General features: G+C 38.4%; 4 protein-coding genes and 1 pseudogene across 6 annotated transcripts; 1 reads left to right on the top strand and 4 right to left on the bottom strand.

Annotated features, from left to right (window-relative positions):
• Positions 1 to 200: 200 nt before the first annotated feature.
• LOC140788240 (monosaccharide-sensing protein 2-like) lies at positions 201 to 4248 on the top strand (annotated as a pseudogene).
• A 1606-nt stretch (positions 4249 to 5854) lies between these two features.
• On the bottom strand, positions 5855 to 6687 carry LOC140788757 (RING-H2 finger protein ATL80-like). Its single transcript, XM_073138186.1, has one exon. It carries the CDS (start codon positions 6577 to 6579, stop codon positions 5998 to 6000), a length of 582 nt encoding a protein of 193 aa, XP_072994287.1. The 5' UTR covers positions 6580 to 6687; the 3' UTR covers positions 5855 to 5997.
• Positions 6688 to 8836: 2149 nt separating this feature from the next.
• Positions 8837 to 13024, bottom strand: LOC140788756 (outer envelope pore protein 21B, chloroplastic-like). The gene is made up of 5 exons (XM_073138185.1): positions 12869 to 13024; positions 12608 to 12682; positions 12359 to 12511; positions 11257 to 11355; positions 8837 to 9104 (listed from the first exon to the last, which is right to left on the bottom strand). Exons 1-5 carry the CDS (start codon positions 12959 to 12961, stop codon positions 9021 to 9023), a joined length of 504 nt encoding a protein of 167 aa, XP_072994286.1. The 5' UTR covers positions 12962 to 13024; the 3' UTR covers positions 8837 to 9020.
• Positions 13025 to 13540: 516 nt separating this feature from the next.
• Positions 13541 to 17000, bottom strand: LOC140788755 (homoserine kinase). Of its 2 annotated transcripts, none has more exons than XM_073138183.1 (2): positions 15695 to 17000; positions 13541 to 13902 (listed from the first exon to the last, which is right to left on the bottom strand). In XM_073138183.1, exon 1 carries the CDS (start codon positions 16844 to 16846, stop codon positions 15701 to 15703), a length of 1146 nt encoding a protein of 381 aa, XP_072994284.1. In that variant the 5' UTR covers positions 16847 to 17000; the 3' UTR covers positions 13541 to 13902; positions 15695 to 15700. The 2 variants fall into 2 exon arrangements, with proteins under 2 accessions (XP_072994284.1, XP_072994283.1); XM_073138182.1 differs by having other exon boundaries at positions 13541 to 13873; positions 15695 to 16977.
• A 284-nt stretch (positions 17001 to 17284) lies between these two features.
• Positions 17285 to 21942, bottom strand: LOC140788754 (phytoene synthase 2, chloroplastic-like). Of its 2 annotated transcripts, none has more exons than XM_073138180.1 (7): positions 21745 to 21942; positions 20709 to 21340; positions 20506 to 20556; positions 18975 to 19147; positions 18650 to 18885; positions 18235 to 18427; positions 17285 to 17737 (listed from the first exon to the last, which is right to left on the bottom strand). In XM_073138180.1, the coding sequence occupies exons 2-7, from the start codon at positions 21199 to 21201 to the stop codon at positions 17555 to 17557; spliced, it is 1329 nt and encodes a 442-aa protein (XP_072994281.1). In that variant the 5' UTR covers positions 21202 to 21340; positions 21745 to 21942; the 3' UTR covers positions 17285 to 17554. The 2 variants fall into 2 exon arrangements, with proteins under 2 accessions (XP_072994281.1, XP_072994282.1); XM_073138181.1 differs by lacking the exon at positions 21745 to 21942 and adding an exon at positions 21483 to 21624.
• Between the last annotated feature and the right edge of the window lie 486 nt (positions 21943 to 22428).

The raw sequence follows: 22428 nt of genomic DNA, 5'->3' as shown, positions 1-22428 counted from the left end.
AGCAGAAGGGAGGGCATTCTTAGAAAATACGTTGCAAGAATAGGCTTCGAACACGTAGGTGTTAGGGCTGTAGCCGCAGACTTCGACTTGTAATTATCTGCTAATTGGTAATTAGTTGGTGATTAGAGTATCTTTGGTTAAGACATCTATTTTGCAATAAATTTTTTATAAAAACTTTTAAACACATTTTTAACCATTAATGCCTTCGAGATTTGCGTAGACTCGAGAATTATATTATATCTCTGCTGTTCGGGTGATTTGCGTGGGATTTGGATGCAACCCGGTTTTAGACGTTAATTTCTAAGCTCAAATCTTGGGAAAAGGTGAGATCTTTTGCTCGGTGGAAAGAATAAGAAACGAATTCAAGTGTCAAAATGGTGACGAAGATAGTAAAAAAAATATAAATTTATTACATAAATTTTGTTCTCTTGCCCCTTGTCAAACTGTTTGTTTCTGGGGATTTCGGAAGGAGAAAAAGGTGAGATCTTTTGTTCGGTGGAAAGGGATAGATGAATGAGAAATGATTTCTGAGAAGCATTCTACTCCGGATTCGCTAGAGGATAAGCTCGAACATAGAAGTGTACGTGTGTCTAATAGTGAGAAGTGTAGGAAAAAGAAACAAGGCTTGTTTGTCTTCTTTCTTACCAGAGTAGGCTTTTCGGATCCATGGGATTTAACTTTGGGTCTGATTCCTATCAAGTTATTACGGGTATGTGTGATTCAGGACACCTCCATAATTAGTTTGATGTTCCAATCATTTGGCTTTAGTTCTTGTTCTTCTACTATGCTGCTTGATAGATTCTAAGAAAGCCATTTTTGGCTTTGTTTTCAGAGATTTTTATTTGATGTCTTAGAAGTACTTTTTACTGTAGGTTGAATTCTTATCCTTGAAAAGGATGAAATTACTTCTAGAAATTAGAAACGATGCAGGGAAGCCGTGTTGGTTGCCATCGCTGCATCAATTGGAAATTTGCTGCAGGGATGGGATAATGCTACAATTGCAGGTATTCACTTTTGTCTATGTATAACATCTGAACATTTGGTGCCGATATCATACTACGATTGATAACTTCTTTTTCATTTTTTCTTACCAAACCTTGTTAACATGCTTATAATCTACTGACAGGAGCTATTCTTTACATAAAGAGGGAGTTTAACTTGGAGAATGAACCTACTATTGAGGGATTAATCGTAGCCCTGCCACTTATCAGCTCCACAATTATAACAGCATTTTTTTGGACCAGTATTAGATTGAGTCCTACCTTAATTATCTCATCGGTCCTGTACTTTGCTAGCTGTTTGGTTATGTTATGGTCTCCTAATGTCTACATCCTACTCTTGGCAAGGCTTTTTTGATGGATTTGGAACCAGTTTGGCTGTCACTCTCCTTCTCGATATACATATCGGAGACAGTCCCACCGGAGATTAGCGGTTTGCTAAACACCCTTCCACAATTCACTGGCTCTGGCGGGATGTTCTTGTTATACTGTATGATTTTTGGGATGACTGTACGACCCCATCCTATCTGGAGACATGCTTGGTGTTATTTTCATTCCTTCACTTTTGTACTTTGCATTGATGGTATTCTACTTGCCTGAAGGAAAGAGGCGAAAAATGTTCTGCAGAGGCTATGGGGAAGAGAAGATGCCTCAGATTAGTGATGCTTGAAGTATTTTTGCACACATTAACATATGATTCCACATTGCTGTTTGAAGTACTTTATCATCTACTTGTTATTCATATCTTACATGTATGTGAAAAACTAAGTGTTTAATAACATCTCCAGCATGAAATAATAGTAATAGGTATTAGCATTGTTTCTCTAGGCCAAAGTTCTCCAAGAGATATATCTGGCACAGACTAAAAACACCTCAGCACCACCTGTTTTCATTGTCTCAAGCTGCATTTATAAAACTATAAATCGTCTTTTGATGTTTATAACTCTTAAAAATTAGAATGCATGATTTGCTTCTGGACCAGGAATTTTTTCCTTTTTTTTAGAGATTTACTTTAGAAGTTCTTGTGAAAAACAAAATATTAAATTTGTGATAAGAAAGTGTCAATCTTTCTTGATTCACAGGGAATATGGCTCTTCCCATAGAAGGTTTGGGAATCAGTGGGGATACATCCATGGAAAAATACATGCTTAGCCCTGGTAATGATCTCCCTGATGAACAGGGAGGAACTACTGAGAAAGACAAAGTCATATTATATGGCCATGAAGCTGGTCTCTCCTGAATTGCTTATCCTCTAATGGGTCAAAATATTCTTGGAAGTGCTGTTGGCATTGCGTCCCATCACAGAAGTTTATTAGACCAGCTAATGGACCCAGTAGTTACTCTCTTTGGAAGCATCCATGAGAAGCTTCCTGAAATGGGTAGCATGTGAAGTGCATTATTTCTGAATTTTGGCAGCATGTTTAGTGTTGCAGAGCAGCAAACAAAGTTGAGCAGTGGGACCAGAAGAATGTTTGCAGGGATGATGCTGAATGCTATTTGTCTGATGCTGATGGAAGTAACTGTAACGAAAAATTACGGACTCCATTGCTTTCTCATCAAACAACTAACATGGAAGTAAAGGACATAATGCCACCAAATGGTTCTCATGACAGCACTCTAATATTGCAAAATGATAGCAGCCTTGCGCAGGTAGAAGCTATAGGAGGTGGTTGACAACTTGTTTGGAAATGGTCTGTAGAAGAGTATGCAGATGGTAGGAAGGAACGATGACTTAAGAGAATCTATTTATGTCGAGAGCATCCCTGGATCACAACGAGATTCCTTTGTTCCTCTTATGGAAGTCAACACCCCAGGAGGATGCATCCTTGCTGCAGCACTGGTCAGGCAGCCTATGCTTTGTACCAAGGAAACCATGAGCCAGTGTCCACTGGGACCAGCAATGGTTCATCCATCTGAAACAGCTTGTAAAGGACCTAAATGGGGAGATCTTTTCGAGCCAGCAAATCAGGCATTCATTACTTGCTGATATGGTGATCCAAATTCTTCAACGGGTAAAATTTATGATTCACATAGAAGCTAAGAATGTGGTGACTATTAAGTACTAATCTTTTCTTCCTGTGTTCATATTCTTTGTGTAACTACCTTTGTTTTTCAAGTTGCTGTTTACTGAGGTAGAACTGCGTCTGATTTTTTACTTCTCTTTGTAGTTCTCAGGAATCAATGGGATTTCTCTATTACACCCCTCAAATTCTTGAGCAGGCAGGTGTCGGAGTTCTTCTCGAGGGCATTAATATTAGTTCTGATTCAGCATCCATTCTTATCAGTGCTCTCACTACCTTGTTGGTTCCCTGCATAGGTGTTGCCATGAGGCTCATGGATTTATCTGGAAGAAGGTTAGTTCTCTTTCATAAAAAACTTCTTTTGATCAAATAATCTTTCTTTCCAAATTTCTTGCTGCTTCACTATCAGATAAACGGCTTGCATTATAAAATAACTTGATTCAACAACGTAGGACTCTTCTGCTGGCTACTATCCCTATCTTGATTAGTATCGCTTCTTATTCTGGTTTTGGCTAACATTTTGGAATTGGGAACCATAGTCCATGCTGTTATTTCCACCGCCAGTGTAATTGTCTGCTTCTGCTGTTTTGTCATGGGCTTCAGCCCCATCCCTAACATATTTTGCTCTGGGATTTTTCCGACAAGGATCCGTGGTGTTTGCGTAGCCATTTGCTCTCTCTCATTCTGGATTGGAGACATAATTGTTACCTACAGCCTTCCTATGATGCTGAACACGATTGGCCTTGCTGGAGTTTTTGGCATCTATGCAGTTGTCTGTTGCATTGCACTATTCCTTGTTTACTTCCGGGTGCCTGAAACAAAGGGTCTTCCCCCTGAGGTCATCATTGAATTCTTCAATATCGGAGCTACGGGCTTGCACAAAACCAAGTGAAGGTCGAAACTTCTCTGGTCAGAAATGGAACTTTGGCCACAATTATGCTGAGAAAGAGTTTGAACAGAAGAGATTTGAAGCTGTTTAGTACTCTGTTCCTTTTTACTGTAGAGTAATTTGAGGCAGGAATAGGAAGTATTCAGCTTTCCTTTAAAACTCGTTTCTGCTCTTGAATTCATGTTAGAAAGTTGTAAACAATGTGTGAATGTAAATTATGCTGAGAAACTTTTCCTAGAAAGTGTGCTGCAAAAACTTTTCTTTTCTTATTGAGATTCTTTACCAATGAGAAAATATATTATGATGCTTAATCAGATTGCATCTATCGTTTTCATCCAAATACCTTGTAATTCCATTACTATGATATGCCTATTTCTATGATGATTGATGAATTGGTTTGTCGCAATAAAGTCAAAACAAATTCAGAGAACGATACGATGATACGGTAAGTGAATATAGTTCTAGCTTAAAAATGTCTTAACATCTTTTGCTGTTTCTGAAGAAGAATGGAATCAGGGCTATAAGGTTATAATCAATCTATAGTAGTTAAGTATTAGATTGATATATAAAAAGAAGTGGTCAGTGGTGAATACTTTTTGAATCTATGTAAGAGGATAGAAGCCACTCTTTTGCAAAACAAAGTGCTTTCATTTGACTGTCATCATACTTGGATTGTGGAACCAGTAGAGAATGATGTAACTCAACAAGCTGCAACTTTTATTTAATTTTTAAAATGATTTGGTCTCCATCAAGGACTCCTTCCAGTTGATACACTTCACTAGCAAGTCAACCTTCCAGAGTTGAAACAAAAAAGATCGGCTACGAATTAAAGAGAAGTAGACAAACATATCTTTCGGGATCTCCTATTACCTCGAAGGAATTAAGTCAAATGGGTGGTGGTGGTCATACATTTCGGTGCTCTAAAGTTACAAGCTGACCTAATTTATTTTGCCACCTTGGAAAGGATTAATGCAAGATGGAAGTTTTAGGACACCCCTAATCCCACTTAAGTGCTAATAAAGTAGAGAAAACGTGTTTGAATTCTAAAATAAAAATATAAGAAATGGTTAATTACACTTTAACCCCTTATGATTTGGTTTTATCCTATGAAGTTCTTTTATACTTTCAATTTAAGCGTATAATCTTTTGTGGTCCGGTTAGAGATCGAATTTAAAGATTCTTATTAGAGACAGTTTTAAAGAATTTAATAAACTTTTTAATACATCTAAAATAATACTAATTGAATTTAAAATAACAAAAATATATATTTGTTATACAAAATTTGATCGATATTATTTTAGATGCGCGTTTGAAAACTTATTAGAACTTTCACAACATTGACTCTAACGGGGATCTTTAAATTTGATCGCTAATTTGATCAAATTAAGATTTCACGGAATTGACTTAAATAATAGGAGATAAAATGCAATCCTTCCCTCCCTATTTTTTTAAATTGGGCGGCCCAATAAAATAATCTCATAGATTTGACATGATACGATAGATTAGTATATGCTTAAGGAAACATCATGGAATGTTGTGTGGTCTATGGCAAATTAAAATAAGCAGCTATAGAGTTTCTAGGAAGTCTATTAATTTTCTAATTTCTAGAAGAAAAACAAATATGGGCAAGTAATTATAGTTAACTAGTTTCAATTGCATATACCTATCATTTGATTTAGAAATGCTGTGTAGAATCTAAACCTAAATGGAATAATTTTTAAGATGGGATTTCGTAAGAGTTAAACGTGTGTATTTTGACTCTGTAATTAAGTAATCATCATAACAATCCTCGGCGGATCCAATTAGCTTTTTTCAGTCACAGATAAATTTATCCTTTATCCTTTCTCTTTGATCAACTATAAGAGTATTAATTCTTTTTTGTTAACTATTTTCCCCATTTCTTACCAAGTATTATGCTTGAATCCTTTTCATAACAGGACAATGTATTAAAATGTCAAACCCTGCTCTATTTTCATTTCGCAAAAGAAATTAAAAAAAAAAAAAAAAAAAAAAAGTAATACAACAGACACTCAAAAAACCAACAATAAGAAGAAAAAGAGAAAAGAAGGGATCAAATTATCAAACAGCTTTAAGGCAAGAACCTTCCACAACTCCCCTCCTCCCTAACTTCCAGCACCACTGCCTCCGCCGGCGCCGGCGCCGGATGAGCCTCGTCGGAATTGGCACCGCACGTCCGGCACCGGGAGGAGGCGGCGGCGGGGACCAACAGGGTCCGGCGGCAAGAGGGGCACGAGGCGTGGGACCCGAGCCACGTGTCGACGCAGGCGGCGTGGAATCCGTGGCCGCAGCGCGGCAAGATCCGGATCTCCTCCCCCTCCGCGAACTCGGCGAGGCAGATCGGGCACTCGGCGATCTTCACCTCTCCGGCGGAGAAGGTGACGGTGGGGAGGGATTGGAGAGCCTTCTTCTTGAGCCCTTTGCTGGGAGGAGGTGGTGGTGGTGGTGTAGATGAGGAGGGGGAGGAAGAAGAGGAGCGGCGGAGCCAGGCGCAGCGGGCGACGAGGGCGAGGCCGACGACGGAGATGAGGGCGCATAGGAGGGCGGCGAGGATGACGACGACGTCGGAGTCGACGATGGCGAGGGGAGTGGGCGGATCCGCCGCCGGAGAGTGGACGGCGGATTGGAGTAGTAGTCTTGAGGAAGAAGGCATTGTAGCATTCAAGAGAGAGAGAGAGGGAAGGGGGGGTTTCTATAGGGTGTTTGGAGGGAGTGGGGTTTTATAGGCGGAAGAATTAGTGGGAAACTGAGGGAAGGGATAGGGATAGCCGGATAGGAGTGGAATAAAGAAGGCTTTTATTCTAAGTTTTAGTAATAGGATTATTATATATAAGGGAGTTATCTTCAGAAACAATAGATAAGGGATGGAATCATATAAAATTAGAATTAGATCCTATGCACCGGTAAATTGGTAGGGCTGCTCCTTGGGTTGGGCCAGGCCGGGGTGGGTCGAGCCTAAATACAAACCCTAGGCCCGGAGCTCAGTAAACTTGAAAATCGAAATATTATTATTCTTCTTCTTCTTCCTCCTTTCATCTATACTCATCCGAAGGAAGGTCAACGAAGAGCGCAAAGCGAGAGATGGAAGAGGAAAATGAATAGGGGGGAATTTATCTTGATGTTGTTTAAATTTTATAAATCTTATTTAAGCAATAATTTTGTTACTTAAATTTATAAAATAAATTTTTAGGACTTATCTACTCAAACTCAATCCATCAAACTAAAGCGACATACTTGAAATGAGACTAATCCGATTTGAATACTATTTGTCATCGATGTCTCATTGCTTTATTGATATTATTAAAAAATAAAATAAGCTCGAGATTTACCCGAACAAACCTACTCTCGAGCTCAGCTGAACACGAACACGACTTATTTATTAAATATCACAAGCTGCTGTTGCTTCATGTTACCTAGTCCATAAAGCTGAACCAGAAGCATCTGCACTTTCACTTTCTAAGCCAAGTGAGCTGAAACAAGTGCTAGATAGTGACTCAAACTGTTCATAAGAAAAGTGATAGCTCTAGTGACATAGCTTTCTAACCCTCCATGCCCAAGGAGATAGATTTGGATAAAAGCCACTATGAACAAGATTACCACTGGATGGGGCCAATTGTATAACTTAGCAAGTTGCAAAGAGATGTATGAGAGAGAGAGAGTGGCATAGTCTCTCTTGCTTATAAATAAGGTATCAGTGGAGAAACCTTTTTCTTCTTCATATTCTTCTTTTTTTTTCCCCCTTCACTGCAGCATGTGTTCTTCATTTTAATCATGCTTCCTCTCCTTTCTCTTCTTATCCAGATACAATCAAAATCAAAAAGGTAAAGGGTAACCTTGGCCTACTCATCAACCAAGTTGGATGAGATATTTCTCAAATCCCAATCCTTAAGAGAAGGATATTTTTTAGTGCCACAGGGAAAAGGGATTGAGGGAATCTAACTGTGGACCCAAAGATGATCACCTTTTGAAACCTGCCCTAAGATGCCCTGTCTAAGAGTGGAAATAACAATGCCAATGAAATAGTTCTCAAATAAATTCTAGCCGTTATCATTTTAATTGGGATACCGTTAAATTCTCACTTCTCGAAAGGAAAAGAAACAGTTTCCTTCATAGGACTCACCATAAATCTATGGGCAAAAAAAGGTTACAAAGAGGGGGTACAAAGAGGATGGCTCTTAGGTTCCAATAGTGATCACAGCAAAGTGGGCATGGATTGCTCACTTGAATCTCTTGTTGAAATTTTGAGACACTCAATGTCTAAAACAGGCATCGCCCACTGGAAATGAAATGATAAAAGAGGACAACTTTGAAACATAATCCAAGAAAAATCCTTCACTTTATGAGATGGTAAATAATAGCGCGAAGAACTTCGCCACTCAAGAATTTATGGAGAGCATTTTTCATTTTGCTAGTGATTTGGCACTGAAACAATCTACCCAGGATTCGGCATTATTATCATAATTATTATAAGACCAGGTGGTTAGACTAGTAAATCGATCGACCGACGGCGAACGAGTTTGTTTATAGAGTTTTTGTAAATTGATTGAGTTTGCTCAAATTTTCCAAATAATTATATTTCTAAATAGTAAAAGTGTAATTAAGATTTTGTTTTATATAAGACATATGATTTGACGTACTAATACATAAATGTTACTTTAAAAATGACTGATTAATGGAAAGAAACACAATTCTATTGCTTTTTAGATATTTTTAATTTTTGAAAATTATTTAAAACTATAATATATACTATTTAAATATTAAAAATATTCATAGATAAACCGACCAATAACTCAGCGACCCGACGACCTCTAATTGAGCCATTGTCCAATCCGATTTTGATAATTAAGATTACTATACCAAAAATCAAGATTAAGCATTTCTAACATTTAGCTGTAAGTAAGAAAGGCAAGAAAAAAAAAATAGCAGCTAAAATTCAACATATAATTTGTCCACCATAGGAGGTGTGCAGTATCATTCATTCATCTAAATTACCCTTATATGTCAAACACAGCAGAAAAAAACACCTTACTACAAATGGATTTTTACGTCCCTTCTTCATCCACTCACTCTCGTCAAAGATAAAACTCCAAAGAATTATAAATCGAATCTTACATTCCATTTGCCATTCATGCAAGCATTGAGGGTCCAATTATTTTCCCTTAGTTGGAAGTAAGGCACCTGAAATTAACAGAAAGGGTTGCAAAAATTAGTTCCTGAGAGTCAAAAAGACATCAACAGGTGCATTCCTTGTTGCTCTTATCCTTTCCTCATAATACATGCAAATTTATAATGACTAGGCAAAGAGAGAACAATTAATGGCACAACAAATTTTGTTATGATGAATACTACCTTTCCTTTTCATAATTAATTCAAGCTCCTCGACATCAAAACTTTAAGTGTGAAATGAAGTAGAATAATCGATGTGGTAGATCTTGACATATAGAATGGAAAGATAAGTACCTAAGATAAGCGCCTATATAGAAATGTCCATCAGTCCATATGTACATATACACAGAAATGTGTATCTATTAGCGCATATATTGGTTTTGATATCATCTGTGGACGGGCATAGCCTTTCCAAAATGAGTTTGTTCATGATCAACCCTTTACTAGATTTGCTAGTATCAAGTCCAAAATTGTCTTCCAAGCTACTTGTAAAACTCACATCCATTTGTCAGTAGTGTATTTGAACAAAACATGAAGCATTATTGTAACTACTTTTGACAACATTTCTCCTGAATCATTCCAACAAGGTGACACAAGTGAGAGAAGAGAAACAGCAGAACTTCAAAATCCTGTCCTGATATGCCCTTTCCAATTTATACACTTAACTAGCGTATTCATCAATAATATGCTTCTACAAAGAATGCCTAGATGAGTGAGCAATTCATTACCCTTGATAGTGCAATGAAACAGAAGAACAACCTTAGTTAATTCTTTCATTTGTTTACTACTTACTGTTATATGATAGTTTGTAATTTCTCCCTTTTCTGCCCCTTAATGCGAGAAAATGTGCCAAAAACTGTTTTCTTGCTGCTGCTACTTACCGGTCTCTACCATCCTCATATGCCTAATGTAGCTAAAAGCATATAACCTCACGATTTGAAATTAAGGTTTTGATCTGGCTCATTTTGTTAGCAATATTGGAAGCAAGTAAAAGCTGGTTCTCCTTAGTAGAGGACGAAAGTCTAGTAGATTTTATACAGTTTTAGACTTTGGTTTATTAGTTTTATTTCTTTTTTTTAATATACTGTAGCATCAGGTACTGTACGGGTGAATAGTGCGGACGTTTATTATTTTGAAGGAGTCCTAAAAAGTCTAGATTAGGGTTTGTTTTTATATAAAGAGTCCTACTAGATTAAAAGTTTGTTTTAGGTTAGGGTCTTCCAATAAAAGGCTATTAGATGCTCAAACATTTAACAAAAATATGATGGATTTATTAAAAAAGAGTTTCTTTTGGCCTTATCTCTCTCTCTTCCTTCCTAGCTAAGTATCTATTATCTCTCTCTAAAATATTAATTTCCTTTCTCTCTTATTTTCTTCATCTTCTACCTTTTCTCGTCACTTTATTTATCTCTATCAGAAGGTCTACCGTCATATAGTAGGACCTACTTTGTCCTACACCATCCCCTGCTGCTGATTGCTACTTCCTGGTGAAATTTCTAACATAGGAAGTATCTCAAGATGTGAGATTGGGGCTTTGACATCTCAATAGCTTCTGAAAAAATTAGTAAAAAGATGGGCGCCGTTCAAATCGAAGGTCCATCGTTGCCAATATTACTCTATAGAGTTTGATGTTGCCTAGGCACATCAAATGGGTAAAAAGGTCTGTCATCACCCAAATGAACTCTATCAGACAGATACATAAGCCCAGAATACCGGCTTGCATCTTGCTGTCACTACTCAGTTGCAAATATTGGAGATGTCACATAGGCGTTTATTGGCCATATAGTAATCCAATTTCAACAATTCACAAGCAAAACCTCAGTTACTCATTATTGTTGTCATTATATAGTTAACTTTAAATAGGTCAGTGCAACAAAGATACTTTTGAAATTTCTCATATACAAGCAAAACAATGTATAACAATCAAGAGGCATAAGCATTCAAAGCGTGTGTGTTTACCTAAAACAAATGCAATACCTATAATTAAACATACTAAAGACAAAGTCTGCTACAAATAATAATACTTCTCAACTAACAAAGTCTGTTATTGGTAAAAGAATATAGTTAAACATAAGTTTGAGTAGAATTTTATATTCAAAGTATCTGAGCATCACTAATTGTTATATTGCCATAGACACAAGTTTACGGTTTGATAGAAGCATACCTTGTCAAAAAACTCATAACCAACTTTAAGCCTCACGTCTTGGTCGTTCTGAAAATTGAATATGCTCCAAGCCAATTCGACAGCACCGCTTTTCTTCGCCTATATTAAAAATCAGAATATTAATGAATTTCGCTAGCAACCTTTAGATTCTGAATGATAACTGAATAATCAGTATGAGTAGACAGTGATAAAAGTACAATTTACAATTCTCTGCTTGGCAATAACACTACTTGACGAGTAATTAAACAAAAGCACAACGCAGAACCATAGCAGGCATCACCTTACTTTTTGTCAGCAACATTTGTTTTTTACTCTTAGGTTACAGGAATGGCCAACTAGAAACTATGGACATTGGAATCCCCATGCATACAAGCTACATAGTCAAAGTATTGGTTTATTTTTTGAACAGTTTACCCTCCGATATGGATTACCAGTTAAAATTTTGACTATCCAACTTCTGTATTGACTAGCAAGAGCGGCTGACATTACAGTACCAGACGGAATTAGAATTGATGAAATGACAAAAAAGTTACCCACTAGAAGCCATCTGGAAGTAATCAAGAAGCTAGATGATGGCAATTTTCAGCGAAGTACAGGTCTGGTCAAATTAATGTTTAAAAAATTGCAGAAATTAGTAATAACATCAAAAGTAAAGCCCTCAGATATGTACGAGGATTATCTCTAGTGATATCGGGGCTATAAGAAATGCATCACATGTCAATTGTCATTAATCGGAGGTTAGAAGACTAAACACTCTATTCCTTCCCTCTACTCCTTTCTATGCCGCGGAATCAAACAATTAAGAAACATTAACTATCACAATGGGATTAACATTACAAAGTCCAAGCATAATATAACTTGATTCAACATGGGGGGCAGAATCACCATCAACCATTCCTCAGATTGACAATATCACAGTAACATTTCATCACAAGACCAAAACCTGGGAATTGATACTTCACTAGAATTGCAATTTTAGCTGACCGTAATGCCACAACTCAACTCAACCAAATGATCTAATAAAAAGGGCAAACGTGGTACATCAACAAATGCACAACCAACATTAACTTAGTAGTGTTACATAGTAGTCGAGGAAACTAACCAGCTTAAATTCTTTATCACCAATACACCTCCCTTTAATGTTGATACCCACTCTACCAGTCTGTGTGATCAGAAACGCCTTTTTCCCACGAACGTTGTAAACAAAGTCATTACCTCCGTCCAGCTGAACCCCTACTCCTATATTCGCTGATAGCTACACATCAAGGCACACACAGGAAAAAAAAAGCACTCGTTTTTCACCACCAAATAACATTTAATCATGAGGGCATGCTTCACTTAGAAATACTACCTCTGGATAAAACCGCCTTATGATCAGAGCAAGGTAACTTGGAGCCCCGGAGCTGGTATCTATTTCTCCATGAGCCTGTCAATAAACACATTCTTAAAAGAGAAATCGAGAATAATATTCCCAGCATTAGAAACATCATTTGTTTCCAAAAGGATTGGATTTTTAGGAGATAATTACTTCAACCAGCACAGATTCTAGCATTACTGAGTGGGAAAAGAGAGTGTAGATCAACTGGATTACAGAGAAAGGAGAAGAGGGGACCTGCAAGAGCGTTTGGGAGTTTAAGGGGAGCTTCTCCTTGGCGTGAATCCTTAGGTTCTTAGAATCGCCGGCCAGCCTTAGAGAAGTCTCCATAGTTCTCTCCTCGAAGAGAGACAAGAATTGAGAGGAAACCCTAGAAAAAGTGAAGCGTTATCCTCCCGCCCTTGCGGAGTATAAAAAGATAGCTAAAAATATTTCCATTTTTTTTTTTTAATTTATCATCCTCTTTCCTCTCTAAAAACATCTCACGACAATAAAAGTAATGAATTTGATTCTCCTGTTAATATTATGGTTAATATTTGATATAAAAAAAATTAACAAAATATTATATGTGCATAATTTAAATTTAGTGTGATATAATTTTTAGAAAGATTAGTTCAGCTGTCTAAACTATGTATTCATACTTGCCTTAGCAATTTTGTGCAATAAAATTATCATTGTGAAAATTTTTTACCTTCAAAATCCATGAAAAGGTTACATAACGAGACATTTCATACAAGAGAAAAACCCCTAAATGAAATAGATTTCTAGAAAAGGGCTTTTATGGCATATATGATATTATTATTCTTTTTACTAGAGTCATAGAAAAGGTTACATAAAGAGACATCACTGAGACACTGACTCTGTGATAATGTGACATAATCCAAGGTGAAGAATGCAGCAGAACAGTACTGATAACAGACAAGCCTCTCTTCATTTCCACAGCATAAATTAGAAGCACATAATAATAGAGTTTTTCAAGTATTTCTCACGCAGATAACAATTAATAGAAGAGAATTATTGCAATCAAACAAAGGAAGACGAGCACCAATCACCAAGTTAGCTGAATTATTCTGGCGATTAACTGCATTACAATTTTTGTTATCTTATCCTGGGATAATCTCTAAGCTCTCCAGCTTGGCTAATTAGGACAAGAATTGGAAAGCATTTTCCATGGTCTCTACCAGGTCTCTGTGCATGTCTGATTCTGGAGGAAAAAGGGAGGATGAAATCCAACGTAGATCCCTGAGAATGGCAATGCAATCGCTTAAGATCTGCAATTAAAAATCAAAAGAGGTGTCAAACTGCAGAAAGCCATGGTATGGCACAGTTCCTACTGACGAAATAATGACTGCAATCAACACAAAGTTTAAGGCCTAATTGTTGATTTTCCCAGAAAGTTACCAGATATATCTACGCTCAGCAGTTCTTCACTGTTGGTTATGCAAAAATATGACAATTTGATACAGATAACAGCGTAAAACATTGAAAATACTCGAATGGTTTCAATCAAAATGTAAATCCAATAAAGTTGTTAGAACATTCAGCTACATAAATTTTCAAAATTAAAGGTAAGGAAATCTACAACTCTTAGCAATAAACCAGGAAATAAAATCCTAAGAATGATCGGAAACATTAGCGAAGAGGATCCGCTACCCTGATGAATATCATAATATGACATGTCCAGGACCCTGACTTCACGGGATTCTACCAAATAAACATGTCCATGAAATTGATAGAAGGGCAACATTTATCTTGAAAAGAGATTTGGAGAACTGTGATAAAAAGTCCAACACTTCCATTGTCAGATAGTTGTTTCGTCTGGTTCTTCATATATGCAGAATCTCCAGTTTGCTCCTACTCATCTCTTCTTCTCTTTCAATTGCATCACGCCAATGATGAAATATAAATAAATAAATAAATATGCATGCAAATCTCACTATAGGAAGAGCATTTCATTCTAATATGAAAATGAAAACTAGTCAAACAAAGAAATAGCATGTGAGATTGCACTCTGGACAAGGTGTCCACATAAAAAGCACTTAGATAACTAGCTTCACTAAACTACCAACCTATCATGATTTCCAAACCTTAATAATATAAAAAAATCTAAAGTTTCAACTAACAGTAGATCCATATATTAAGGTGACCATAAGATATGAAACATCTCTAGCATTGGAGAAGATTCAAGTATAGTTTATTCTAGAAATAAGTAAAGCGTCCATAAGCACATAAGCATAGTTTGGCTTGAGAACAAGGTGGTTAATAAGACTGTATGCTCCACTCTTCTTCAAAAAGATCTATTTCTCCTTGGCTTGACGAGATCATGGGAAGTTGAATAAACTTATTCGATAGAATCACCAGGACTTTCAATTAACTGATGCCCTTTTGTATTGAATTACATGTTCATGTAACTTCTATATCTTTGAAACTTATACTCAAACCAAATTGCCGTATAGACAAAGTAACCGCTCTTAAGCACCCATAGGTAGGTTGTAGCAATTTAACATTCACAATCAGGATTAATAATCTCAATTTATGATGGCTAGGTTGTCAGGAAAAATGTCAAACACGAAAAAGAGAACTTCATTTCCCTATGTCTAAAAGAAAGAAAATCTTGCATTTGCCCTATTCTTCTTCAAACCAGCAATATGGGATAGAGATAAATAAAGTCACATATTTCATCCTAAAACAGTACAAGTTTTTCCTTTTGTTTCCAGTTGTGAAATCTATATGAAGACAGTCGACAAGATCTACTAGAATATTTGAAATATTTCCATCCCCAGAAAGAATTGCTTGAGATTGATTATCACCTTAAGAAAAGACAGATTGTATGCCAACTTTGCCTGTTATAAGAACACAACAGATGTCCAAGAAGAGGAGCAACTTTGTGTAAGTTTCGAACCACAAATCCTCAAGAACAGGAGCAATATTATAGCCATTAGTAACTCACCAAATTCAGAGACTCTACCTAATCATCATCGATAACTAGACATCCAATACATTCTATATGGTTTAAATCTAACACTAGATTACAACCTCATATGCTAAAGCAACAAAGATTACCTTCTATTATGCACTCTTGCTGATGACTCTCGCTCCAACCCTATCAAGCTTCGCCACCGTCATCTTCGCCTTCAAACCCCCCTCCCTCATGAACGCAGTCACCATCCTCTCGCCGATCTCCTTCCCTTTCTCCTCATCATCGATCACCGCAACTGCTGTGGGTCCTGCGCCACTAATTGTGCACCCGAACGCCCCGGCCTCCACTGCGGCCTTCTTCACCCCGACCATCCCCGGGATCAACGGCGCTCTCCTTGGTTCCACGATCCCGTCCGCTGACATGGCGGACCCCAGCATCCTCACGTCCCCCAGCACCACCGCGGCCGTCAGCGCCGCCGCCTGGCTCGAGTTCCGCACGTGCTCCTTCATCGGCACGTCAGCCGGCAGCACCTCCCGCATCTTCTTCGTCGGCGCCTCGAATTCCGGGCTCACAAGCACGAAGCAGAGATCCTGGTTCGCGGGGAACTGGAGTTGTATGAGCTCCAGGGGGTCGTAGCTGCGGATGAGGATGAAGCCGCCGAGGATGGCAGGGGCGATATTGTCGGCGTGGTAGCCGCTGACCTTTTTCTCGGACTCGAGGCCGGCGAGGACAAGGTCGGAGGGGGAAAGGGGCCCGCCGAAGAGCTCGTTGACGGCGACGGCAGCGGCGGCCGCGCTGGCTGCGCTGGACCCGAGGCCGCTGCCGAGGGGGAGTCCCTTGGAGAGGTGGAGAGAAAGGCCGACGGATCGGATACCGAGGAGGCGCATGGCGGCGATGCCGGCGATGCCGGCGCAGTTCCAGAGGGGGTTGCGGCTAAGCTTGGGGGCGCCGGATATGGAGGAGATGGAGAGGGTTCCCGGCTCGACGGAGGGATCCACCGATACGGTGACGGTGTCGCCGAGGCCATCGACAGCGCAGCCAAGGAAGTCGAAACCGGGACCGAGGTTGGCGACGGTGGCCGGGGCGAAGGAGGTGAGGGAGGAGCAGACTGGAGATGGCTCACCGGCGATGGTGGTGGGTGTTAGGGTTAGGGTCGTGGAAGTTTTAGGTGAGGAGGACGAAGAAGAACATCGGATGGTGAAGGAGCGGCGCAAGGAATGGTTTAAGTGGGATGGACGGGGGTGATTTGACCGAAATGATGTGGCCTTGCACGCCGCCGTCGCCGCCGCCGCCATTTGCTTGTGGAGAGTGGATTGGAGTGGTGGAAGAGAGAGAAGCAAAGAGATTGAACTAATCGCTAGAGCTGATGAACAACTTCTTAACTTGTTTAAAAAAACAAAACAAAACAAAGTAAAAGATGAATAACTTTCCAAGCAGATTGAGTAACATAAGAGATTTAAAAAACATCTATCTTATCAGATAATAATAATAATAATAATAATAATAATAATAATAAGATTTTTGGTTTTATATCTTTTATATATATATATGAGCTCATAGGATATATATATTGAACAATTAGTCAAATTTAATACGGTGCTCAATTAAATAAAAAAGAAGTATCAAAATATAAAATTCCATATGACTATATGAGTCACACAGCAATGATGCAATGCAATCTACTTTCCAAGATTTTGCACCTAACCAACTAATCCTCCTTTAGATTGCTCATATTCTACAAGTTGCTTCCATTAAAGAATGTATCATCTATGAGCTCTAAAGAGCTCAATATGAACAAAGTTAAAAATTCTTAATGACCCACAGCAAGTATACAGTGAGATTGAATTATATTCCTTTCCCCTCCATCACTTTACATGGCTTAAAAAAACAATGGAAAAGAAGGTAGACACAGAGAACACTGCCATCCATTCCAAACTATTCTAAGTCAACAAATTCTTCATACATCATTGATACATTGGTCTTATATGGCAATCTTGCTCTACTTATGCTTTTAGTATTGATGATTGTTTCAGAGAAGATGGGGGGAGTAATGATCTCCCATAAGCCATAGGCAATGCCATTAGCTTCTTGACTTTGCTCACATATGCTCTCTTTGTAAAGTTGTTGTAGTCATTTGCCTCAATCTCATCAAGGATTTGCCTGTACAATAGTAGAGAAGCCCACACCTGCAAATTTAAGTATTAGCATCGTTCCGAAAATATATATATATCGCCAAATAAGAATTCGAGCATTGGAGGATCGACATGTCCGATGATGAAGTTCAGGAAAAAGATACAAAAAACTTAGCCTACAAATGAAGAAAAATAATTTTCCTTCTCACAGTTCGCATAATAGTTTCTGAAGTAGTAGTACTGACAATGGAATACTTGTTGGGATGTTATGTGTGTTGGCATTTAGTTAAGTACGATTAAGTTAACAAAGGAATAAATTAATGGATGCTTTTCAAAGATCTTTGCCTTAAAAATTGAGATGTATACAGTTCACTAGAGCAAGACAATGATGTTTGTTTAGTAAAAGGAGATGATTAACATGACATCAGATATGGGTCAATGGAAGTGGTACCACACTTCAATTTCATATTAAGTAATCAAAGAAGTAGAACCACATATGCATCATGCATTGCATATGTCCAAATTCAGAAGAGAGAGTTTCTGAAACTTACAGGCCACCTACTAGCTTGGCTGAGCTCGGTCACACCTTTCTCTGCTTCCTGGAAGAACATCCTGGCCCTCTTGATCTGGCTCTTCATGAAGCTCCGCCATCTGTCGGTCACCTTCCCTTTAAATATGTCCTCGTCCGAAAGCCCAGCCTGCGCGAGCTCATCTTGTGGTAGATATATCCTCCCTCGTCTTGCACTGAAAAAAAAATCGCCATTGAGTAAAACAATAGAAAGATGCATGTTAGTAGTTTTAGACTTTGTACCGGACATTAGAGAACAGCAGCTGATGTAGCAGGGAAGTAAATGATATAATCAAAAAATCGAAATCGACTATTTTTTTCATTACATTTGCAAAAATTATCTTCAAAATTATGTGAAAATAATAGGTTGTTCGTGAGCTGGTTTTGATCTCACTTACTCTTCTCCTACATCCCTAAGGATGTTGGTGAGCTGGTTCGCGATTCCTAAAGCCAAAGCTGCACTGTAGACACTCTCAGTTGTGGCTTCGGATTCTGGGGCAATACCCATCACAGGAACACTCATTAGCCCCACTGTTCCAGCTACATAGTAGCAGTAGAGATAGAGCTCATCGAAGTTTTTGTATCTTGATTTCTTGAGGTCCATCCTCATCCCTTCAATCATGTCCTTGAATGGCTGATCAAATTGAACACAATCTATAAGGTAATGGACCAACAAAGTCATACAAGTTTACTCGTGTCCATTTAAATGTTAAAGAGAGATGCCTGGATGTCAACAGGGAACTTTGTGACAGTGTCTGAGAGAGCAGCATCAAGCATGTCATAAGAACGACCTGCGAAAAGATCCTCCAACCTCGACTCCCATCTATCCAGAGCTGAAGGTGTAATATGGGAGGCATTAGGCCCATCCACAAGCTCATCGGTCCTCCTGCACCAGACTGCATGAATATATGATGAACATTAAGTTTCTGAATTATACAAGAGGCCTACAAGAATTATTTTACTTCTTATAAGCTAGATAGCTGCCTTGAATACTAATGCTACCACAAATTATGATGCAAGATCTGGAAATGAACTGCTTAAAGGATTTTACTCATCAGAAAACATAATCTTCATCATTGTCTAAGAATTTTCTCACAATATGTGTTGGGTAGGCCATAATCCAAAGATAAGAACTCTCAGACATAGACCGTTCAGAAATTGAAGACAAGATCCTCACTAAAGCCAAAATTAAGATATATAGGGACTTATTATAAGCTATAAGTTAAAATTTACGCTTATGTAAGTATAAAAATTAAGTCCTCTAGACAAGAGAGAATAATATGACAACTTTTCGTTTAGGAACTTCTCTTCATCCTTAAAGTAGTTGTTTAAGGCAAGCCAAAGGAAGATTAATCTCACATCTAAAAGGGGCATCAGACAATGAAGTCTATTTTAGACTAAGCTCTTCAGGTTCATTCTGCAACCTGCAGTAATAAGTTTTAATTTTTAAAGCAAGGGAGAATAATAAATCAAGCATTGGATCAAAGCAAAGTTGGGATAGGTAATAGGTCTCTATCAGCAAGAATCACCTATACCATTAACTGAGCATTGACTCGAATCTAATAAAAGATCTACTGCACATCCACACAGTGCTTTTGTTGAACAAACAAGGTCATATTTTATAGAAGCATCAATATGATCATATTTTATCAAAGTATCTTCTAGAAGGCAAACTAAAGTATATAGTTCAAGTGTTTCTGGTTCTATCTATGGCATTCTATTCCCTTTTGAGTGAAGAGCAGTTGATTTCAGCTTCTCGGATTTGCAGACATCTCCCATAAATAATCAAAGCTAAACTGCATTTTTTTTTACATAAACGACTTATAGACAACGTAATGTAAGAACACAATTCCAGCAAGAAATATCTGGTAAAACAGATTCTTTCCTCCAAAGTAGATATACTGTAAACCATGATACTCTCGGAATAGGTAATCCTACTAAGTATTTGTGAAATTTGTTGTCTTTTCACCACGCCAACTGAAAGCTAGAAACTGCTAAACTATTCAGCGTTTTCTACTTGAAGTAACCAATCTATGACGTTTTTAAAGGTTAAATGCAATAAACCCATACACTGTGCCTGGAAAAATTCAATCACTGTTGTAACAATTGGTTTTTGCATTTTTCTTGAAAATATAAAATGTTACAAATTTCAAGGAAAAAAGTACAAAGGGATAGATAAGGTTTCGAGTTAGATCCATGAGGTGAGAAACTAAAGAAAGAATTAGTTTATCTGTCAAGCAAATTGATCCATTACCATATATTGCCCAGATTGCTCGCCTTCTTTCAGGAGTCATCAGAAGTGTCCCTGCCATAAGAAGTGATCTATTAGTTGCCTGAGCAATTTATATAGGTATATTATAATCTGATTCAGACATGCATACATCTATTATTGCAAACAGCAACCAAGTCCAGAATGGATTCAAGTAAAGAAGACCATAAGCTTTATTCAGGACTAACCAAGGTAAAAAGTCTTTGCATATTCTGCACAAACTTCTCCACATCTATTATACGCTTCATTCAACAAGTTCAAGGTTCCTGGAATAGCCAAGTCTGGCTTCACATCAAGAGCAGTGTTTGGACTCAACTGCCTCTTCACCAAGGCTGCTTGTTTCAAGACCACATCATACACCTTCTGCTCTGAAGAAATTGCAAGTTCTCCTGCTGGATTTGCTACTAAACTTGAATTTACTACTAAACTTGAATATATGGGCAAATTTCTGCTATCCTCTGGCTCAAAGCTGACACAAGCATACTTGGAGTCGGCATACAGTGAGCAAAGACTCCATCTTCGTTTCTTCCTCTGAAACTTGCTATTGTGTCTTGGATCCAAAATTCTCCCAATCGATTTTGAACCATCAGAGAGAAACCCTCCTTCTCGGATTACATCAGAGAATCCAACAGAAGCAGAGGTGTCGACAAGCCAGGCTACACCCAATATCGCAACAGCCATTGAGAACGATTCAAGCGCTTCGCTTCTCCTCTATAGCTACCTAGCTCATTTATTCTACTGATGACATCACTATTAACACAAGCAAATCACTGGATCCTCTAATTAGCTTCACAGGAGATACTCTTGAGTTGGAGATTCCCTGCAAAAATTTAACATTAATCAAATATTCTTCAGAGAAATCTCATACAAACAAACTTTCCATGACAATTTTGTTACGAATTTAAGGCTTGCAGAACAAACTACCAAGTGGAACCAATCTACTCGCAACCAAAAAATCTCACCTTTTTTTCTTGCAGGAAGAAGAATAACAGAAGCAAGATAGTGGAGGGAGAGCAAACCAAAAGAACAGCAATAGAACAGTCTAAAGTTAGAAATGATCAGAGTTCCCACTCCAGCAACAACATTAGTGCTCCACTACCCACCACTATAAATATGCATAGCTATAAAAGATTCCACGAAGCTAAACATCTTATTATTCCACAGAATGTACTCAGAAAATTTCTAAAGAAACCCACTTTGATGGGAAGTTTCATGGCCACTCACCTCTTATCACTCCAAACCATTCACCAAAAGCACAAAGAGCCCAAAACTGCTCTTCAGATCAACATCAAAAGGAGGAGAAAAAATTACAAGACTCTTCCTTGTGTCTGTGGTGCTAGTGCCACTTCCTCTCTCTCTCCTCTCTCTCATGGTCTTATGTTGGGCTAAGGAAATCGAGAGGGAGGGGAAGCGGAAGGACACGTGGAGGGAGGGAGGCCCAATGGCGGGCGGATATACAAGTAGATAGGGTTATCACATGGGAAGCTCGTGGAGCTGCCCGGGGACGAGTGGTTGGCCGGCACGTGTCCGAGAGATCCATGTGGGGTCCGTCGACGTGTCGCAGAGGCCCATGTAGGTCCCATAAAAAGGTCCATTGTACGGGTGCGTAGAACACGAAGACCACCAGCAAGGGTCGGCGGTGAGCTACGTCACCCTCCACCTTAAACAGTTAAATGCCTTTAGAGTTTAGACGCAACCCACTGGATGCACTAATTTCCTGCGTCTTGATACTCGTCCGCATCCCATTGGTTTGGAGCATGCAACGTACTTAGATTATGTATTTATTTCGACAAGATAAGAGAGAATCCCATTCTTTATGTCAAGAAACAGCATTAAATTCACGTTTTTTTTATTTATTTAATCAAGTGCTAAATAGTCATGTCAAATCTACTCCACGGGTAGGAGATT

The sequence above is a fragment of the Typha latifolia genome, chromosome 5 (assembly GCF_019914945.1).
Source record: "Typha latifolia isolate L0001 chromosome 5, TyphaL0001v2, whole genome shotgun sequence".
In the NCBI taxonomy this organism is placed as follows: Eukaryota; Viridiplantae; Streptophyta; class Magnoliopsida; order Poales; family Typhaceae; genus Typha; species Typha latifolia.
The sequence above is the reverse complement of the archived record's forward strand: the minus strand, read 5'-3'. Positions and strand labels throughout refer to the sequence as shown.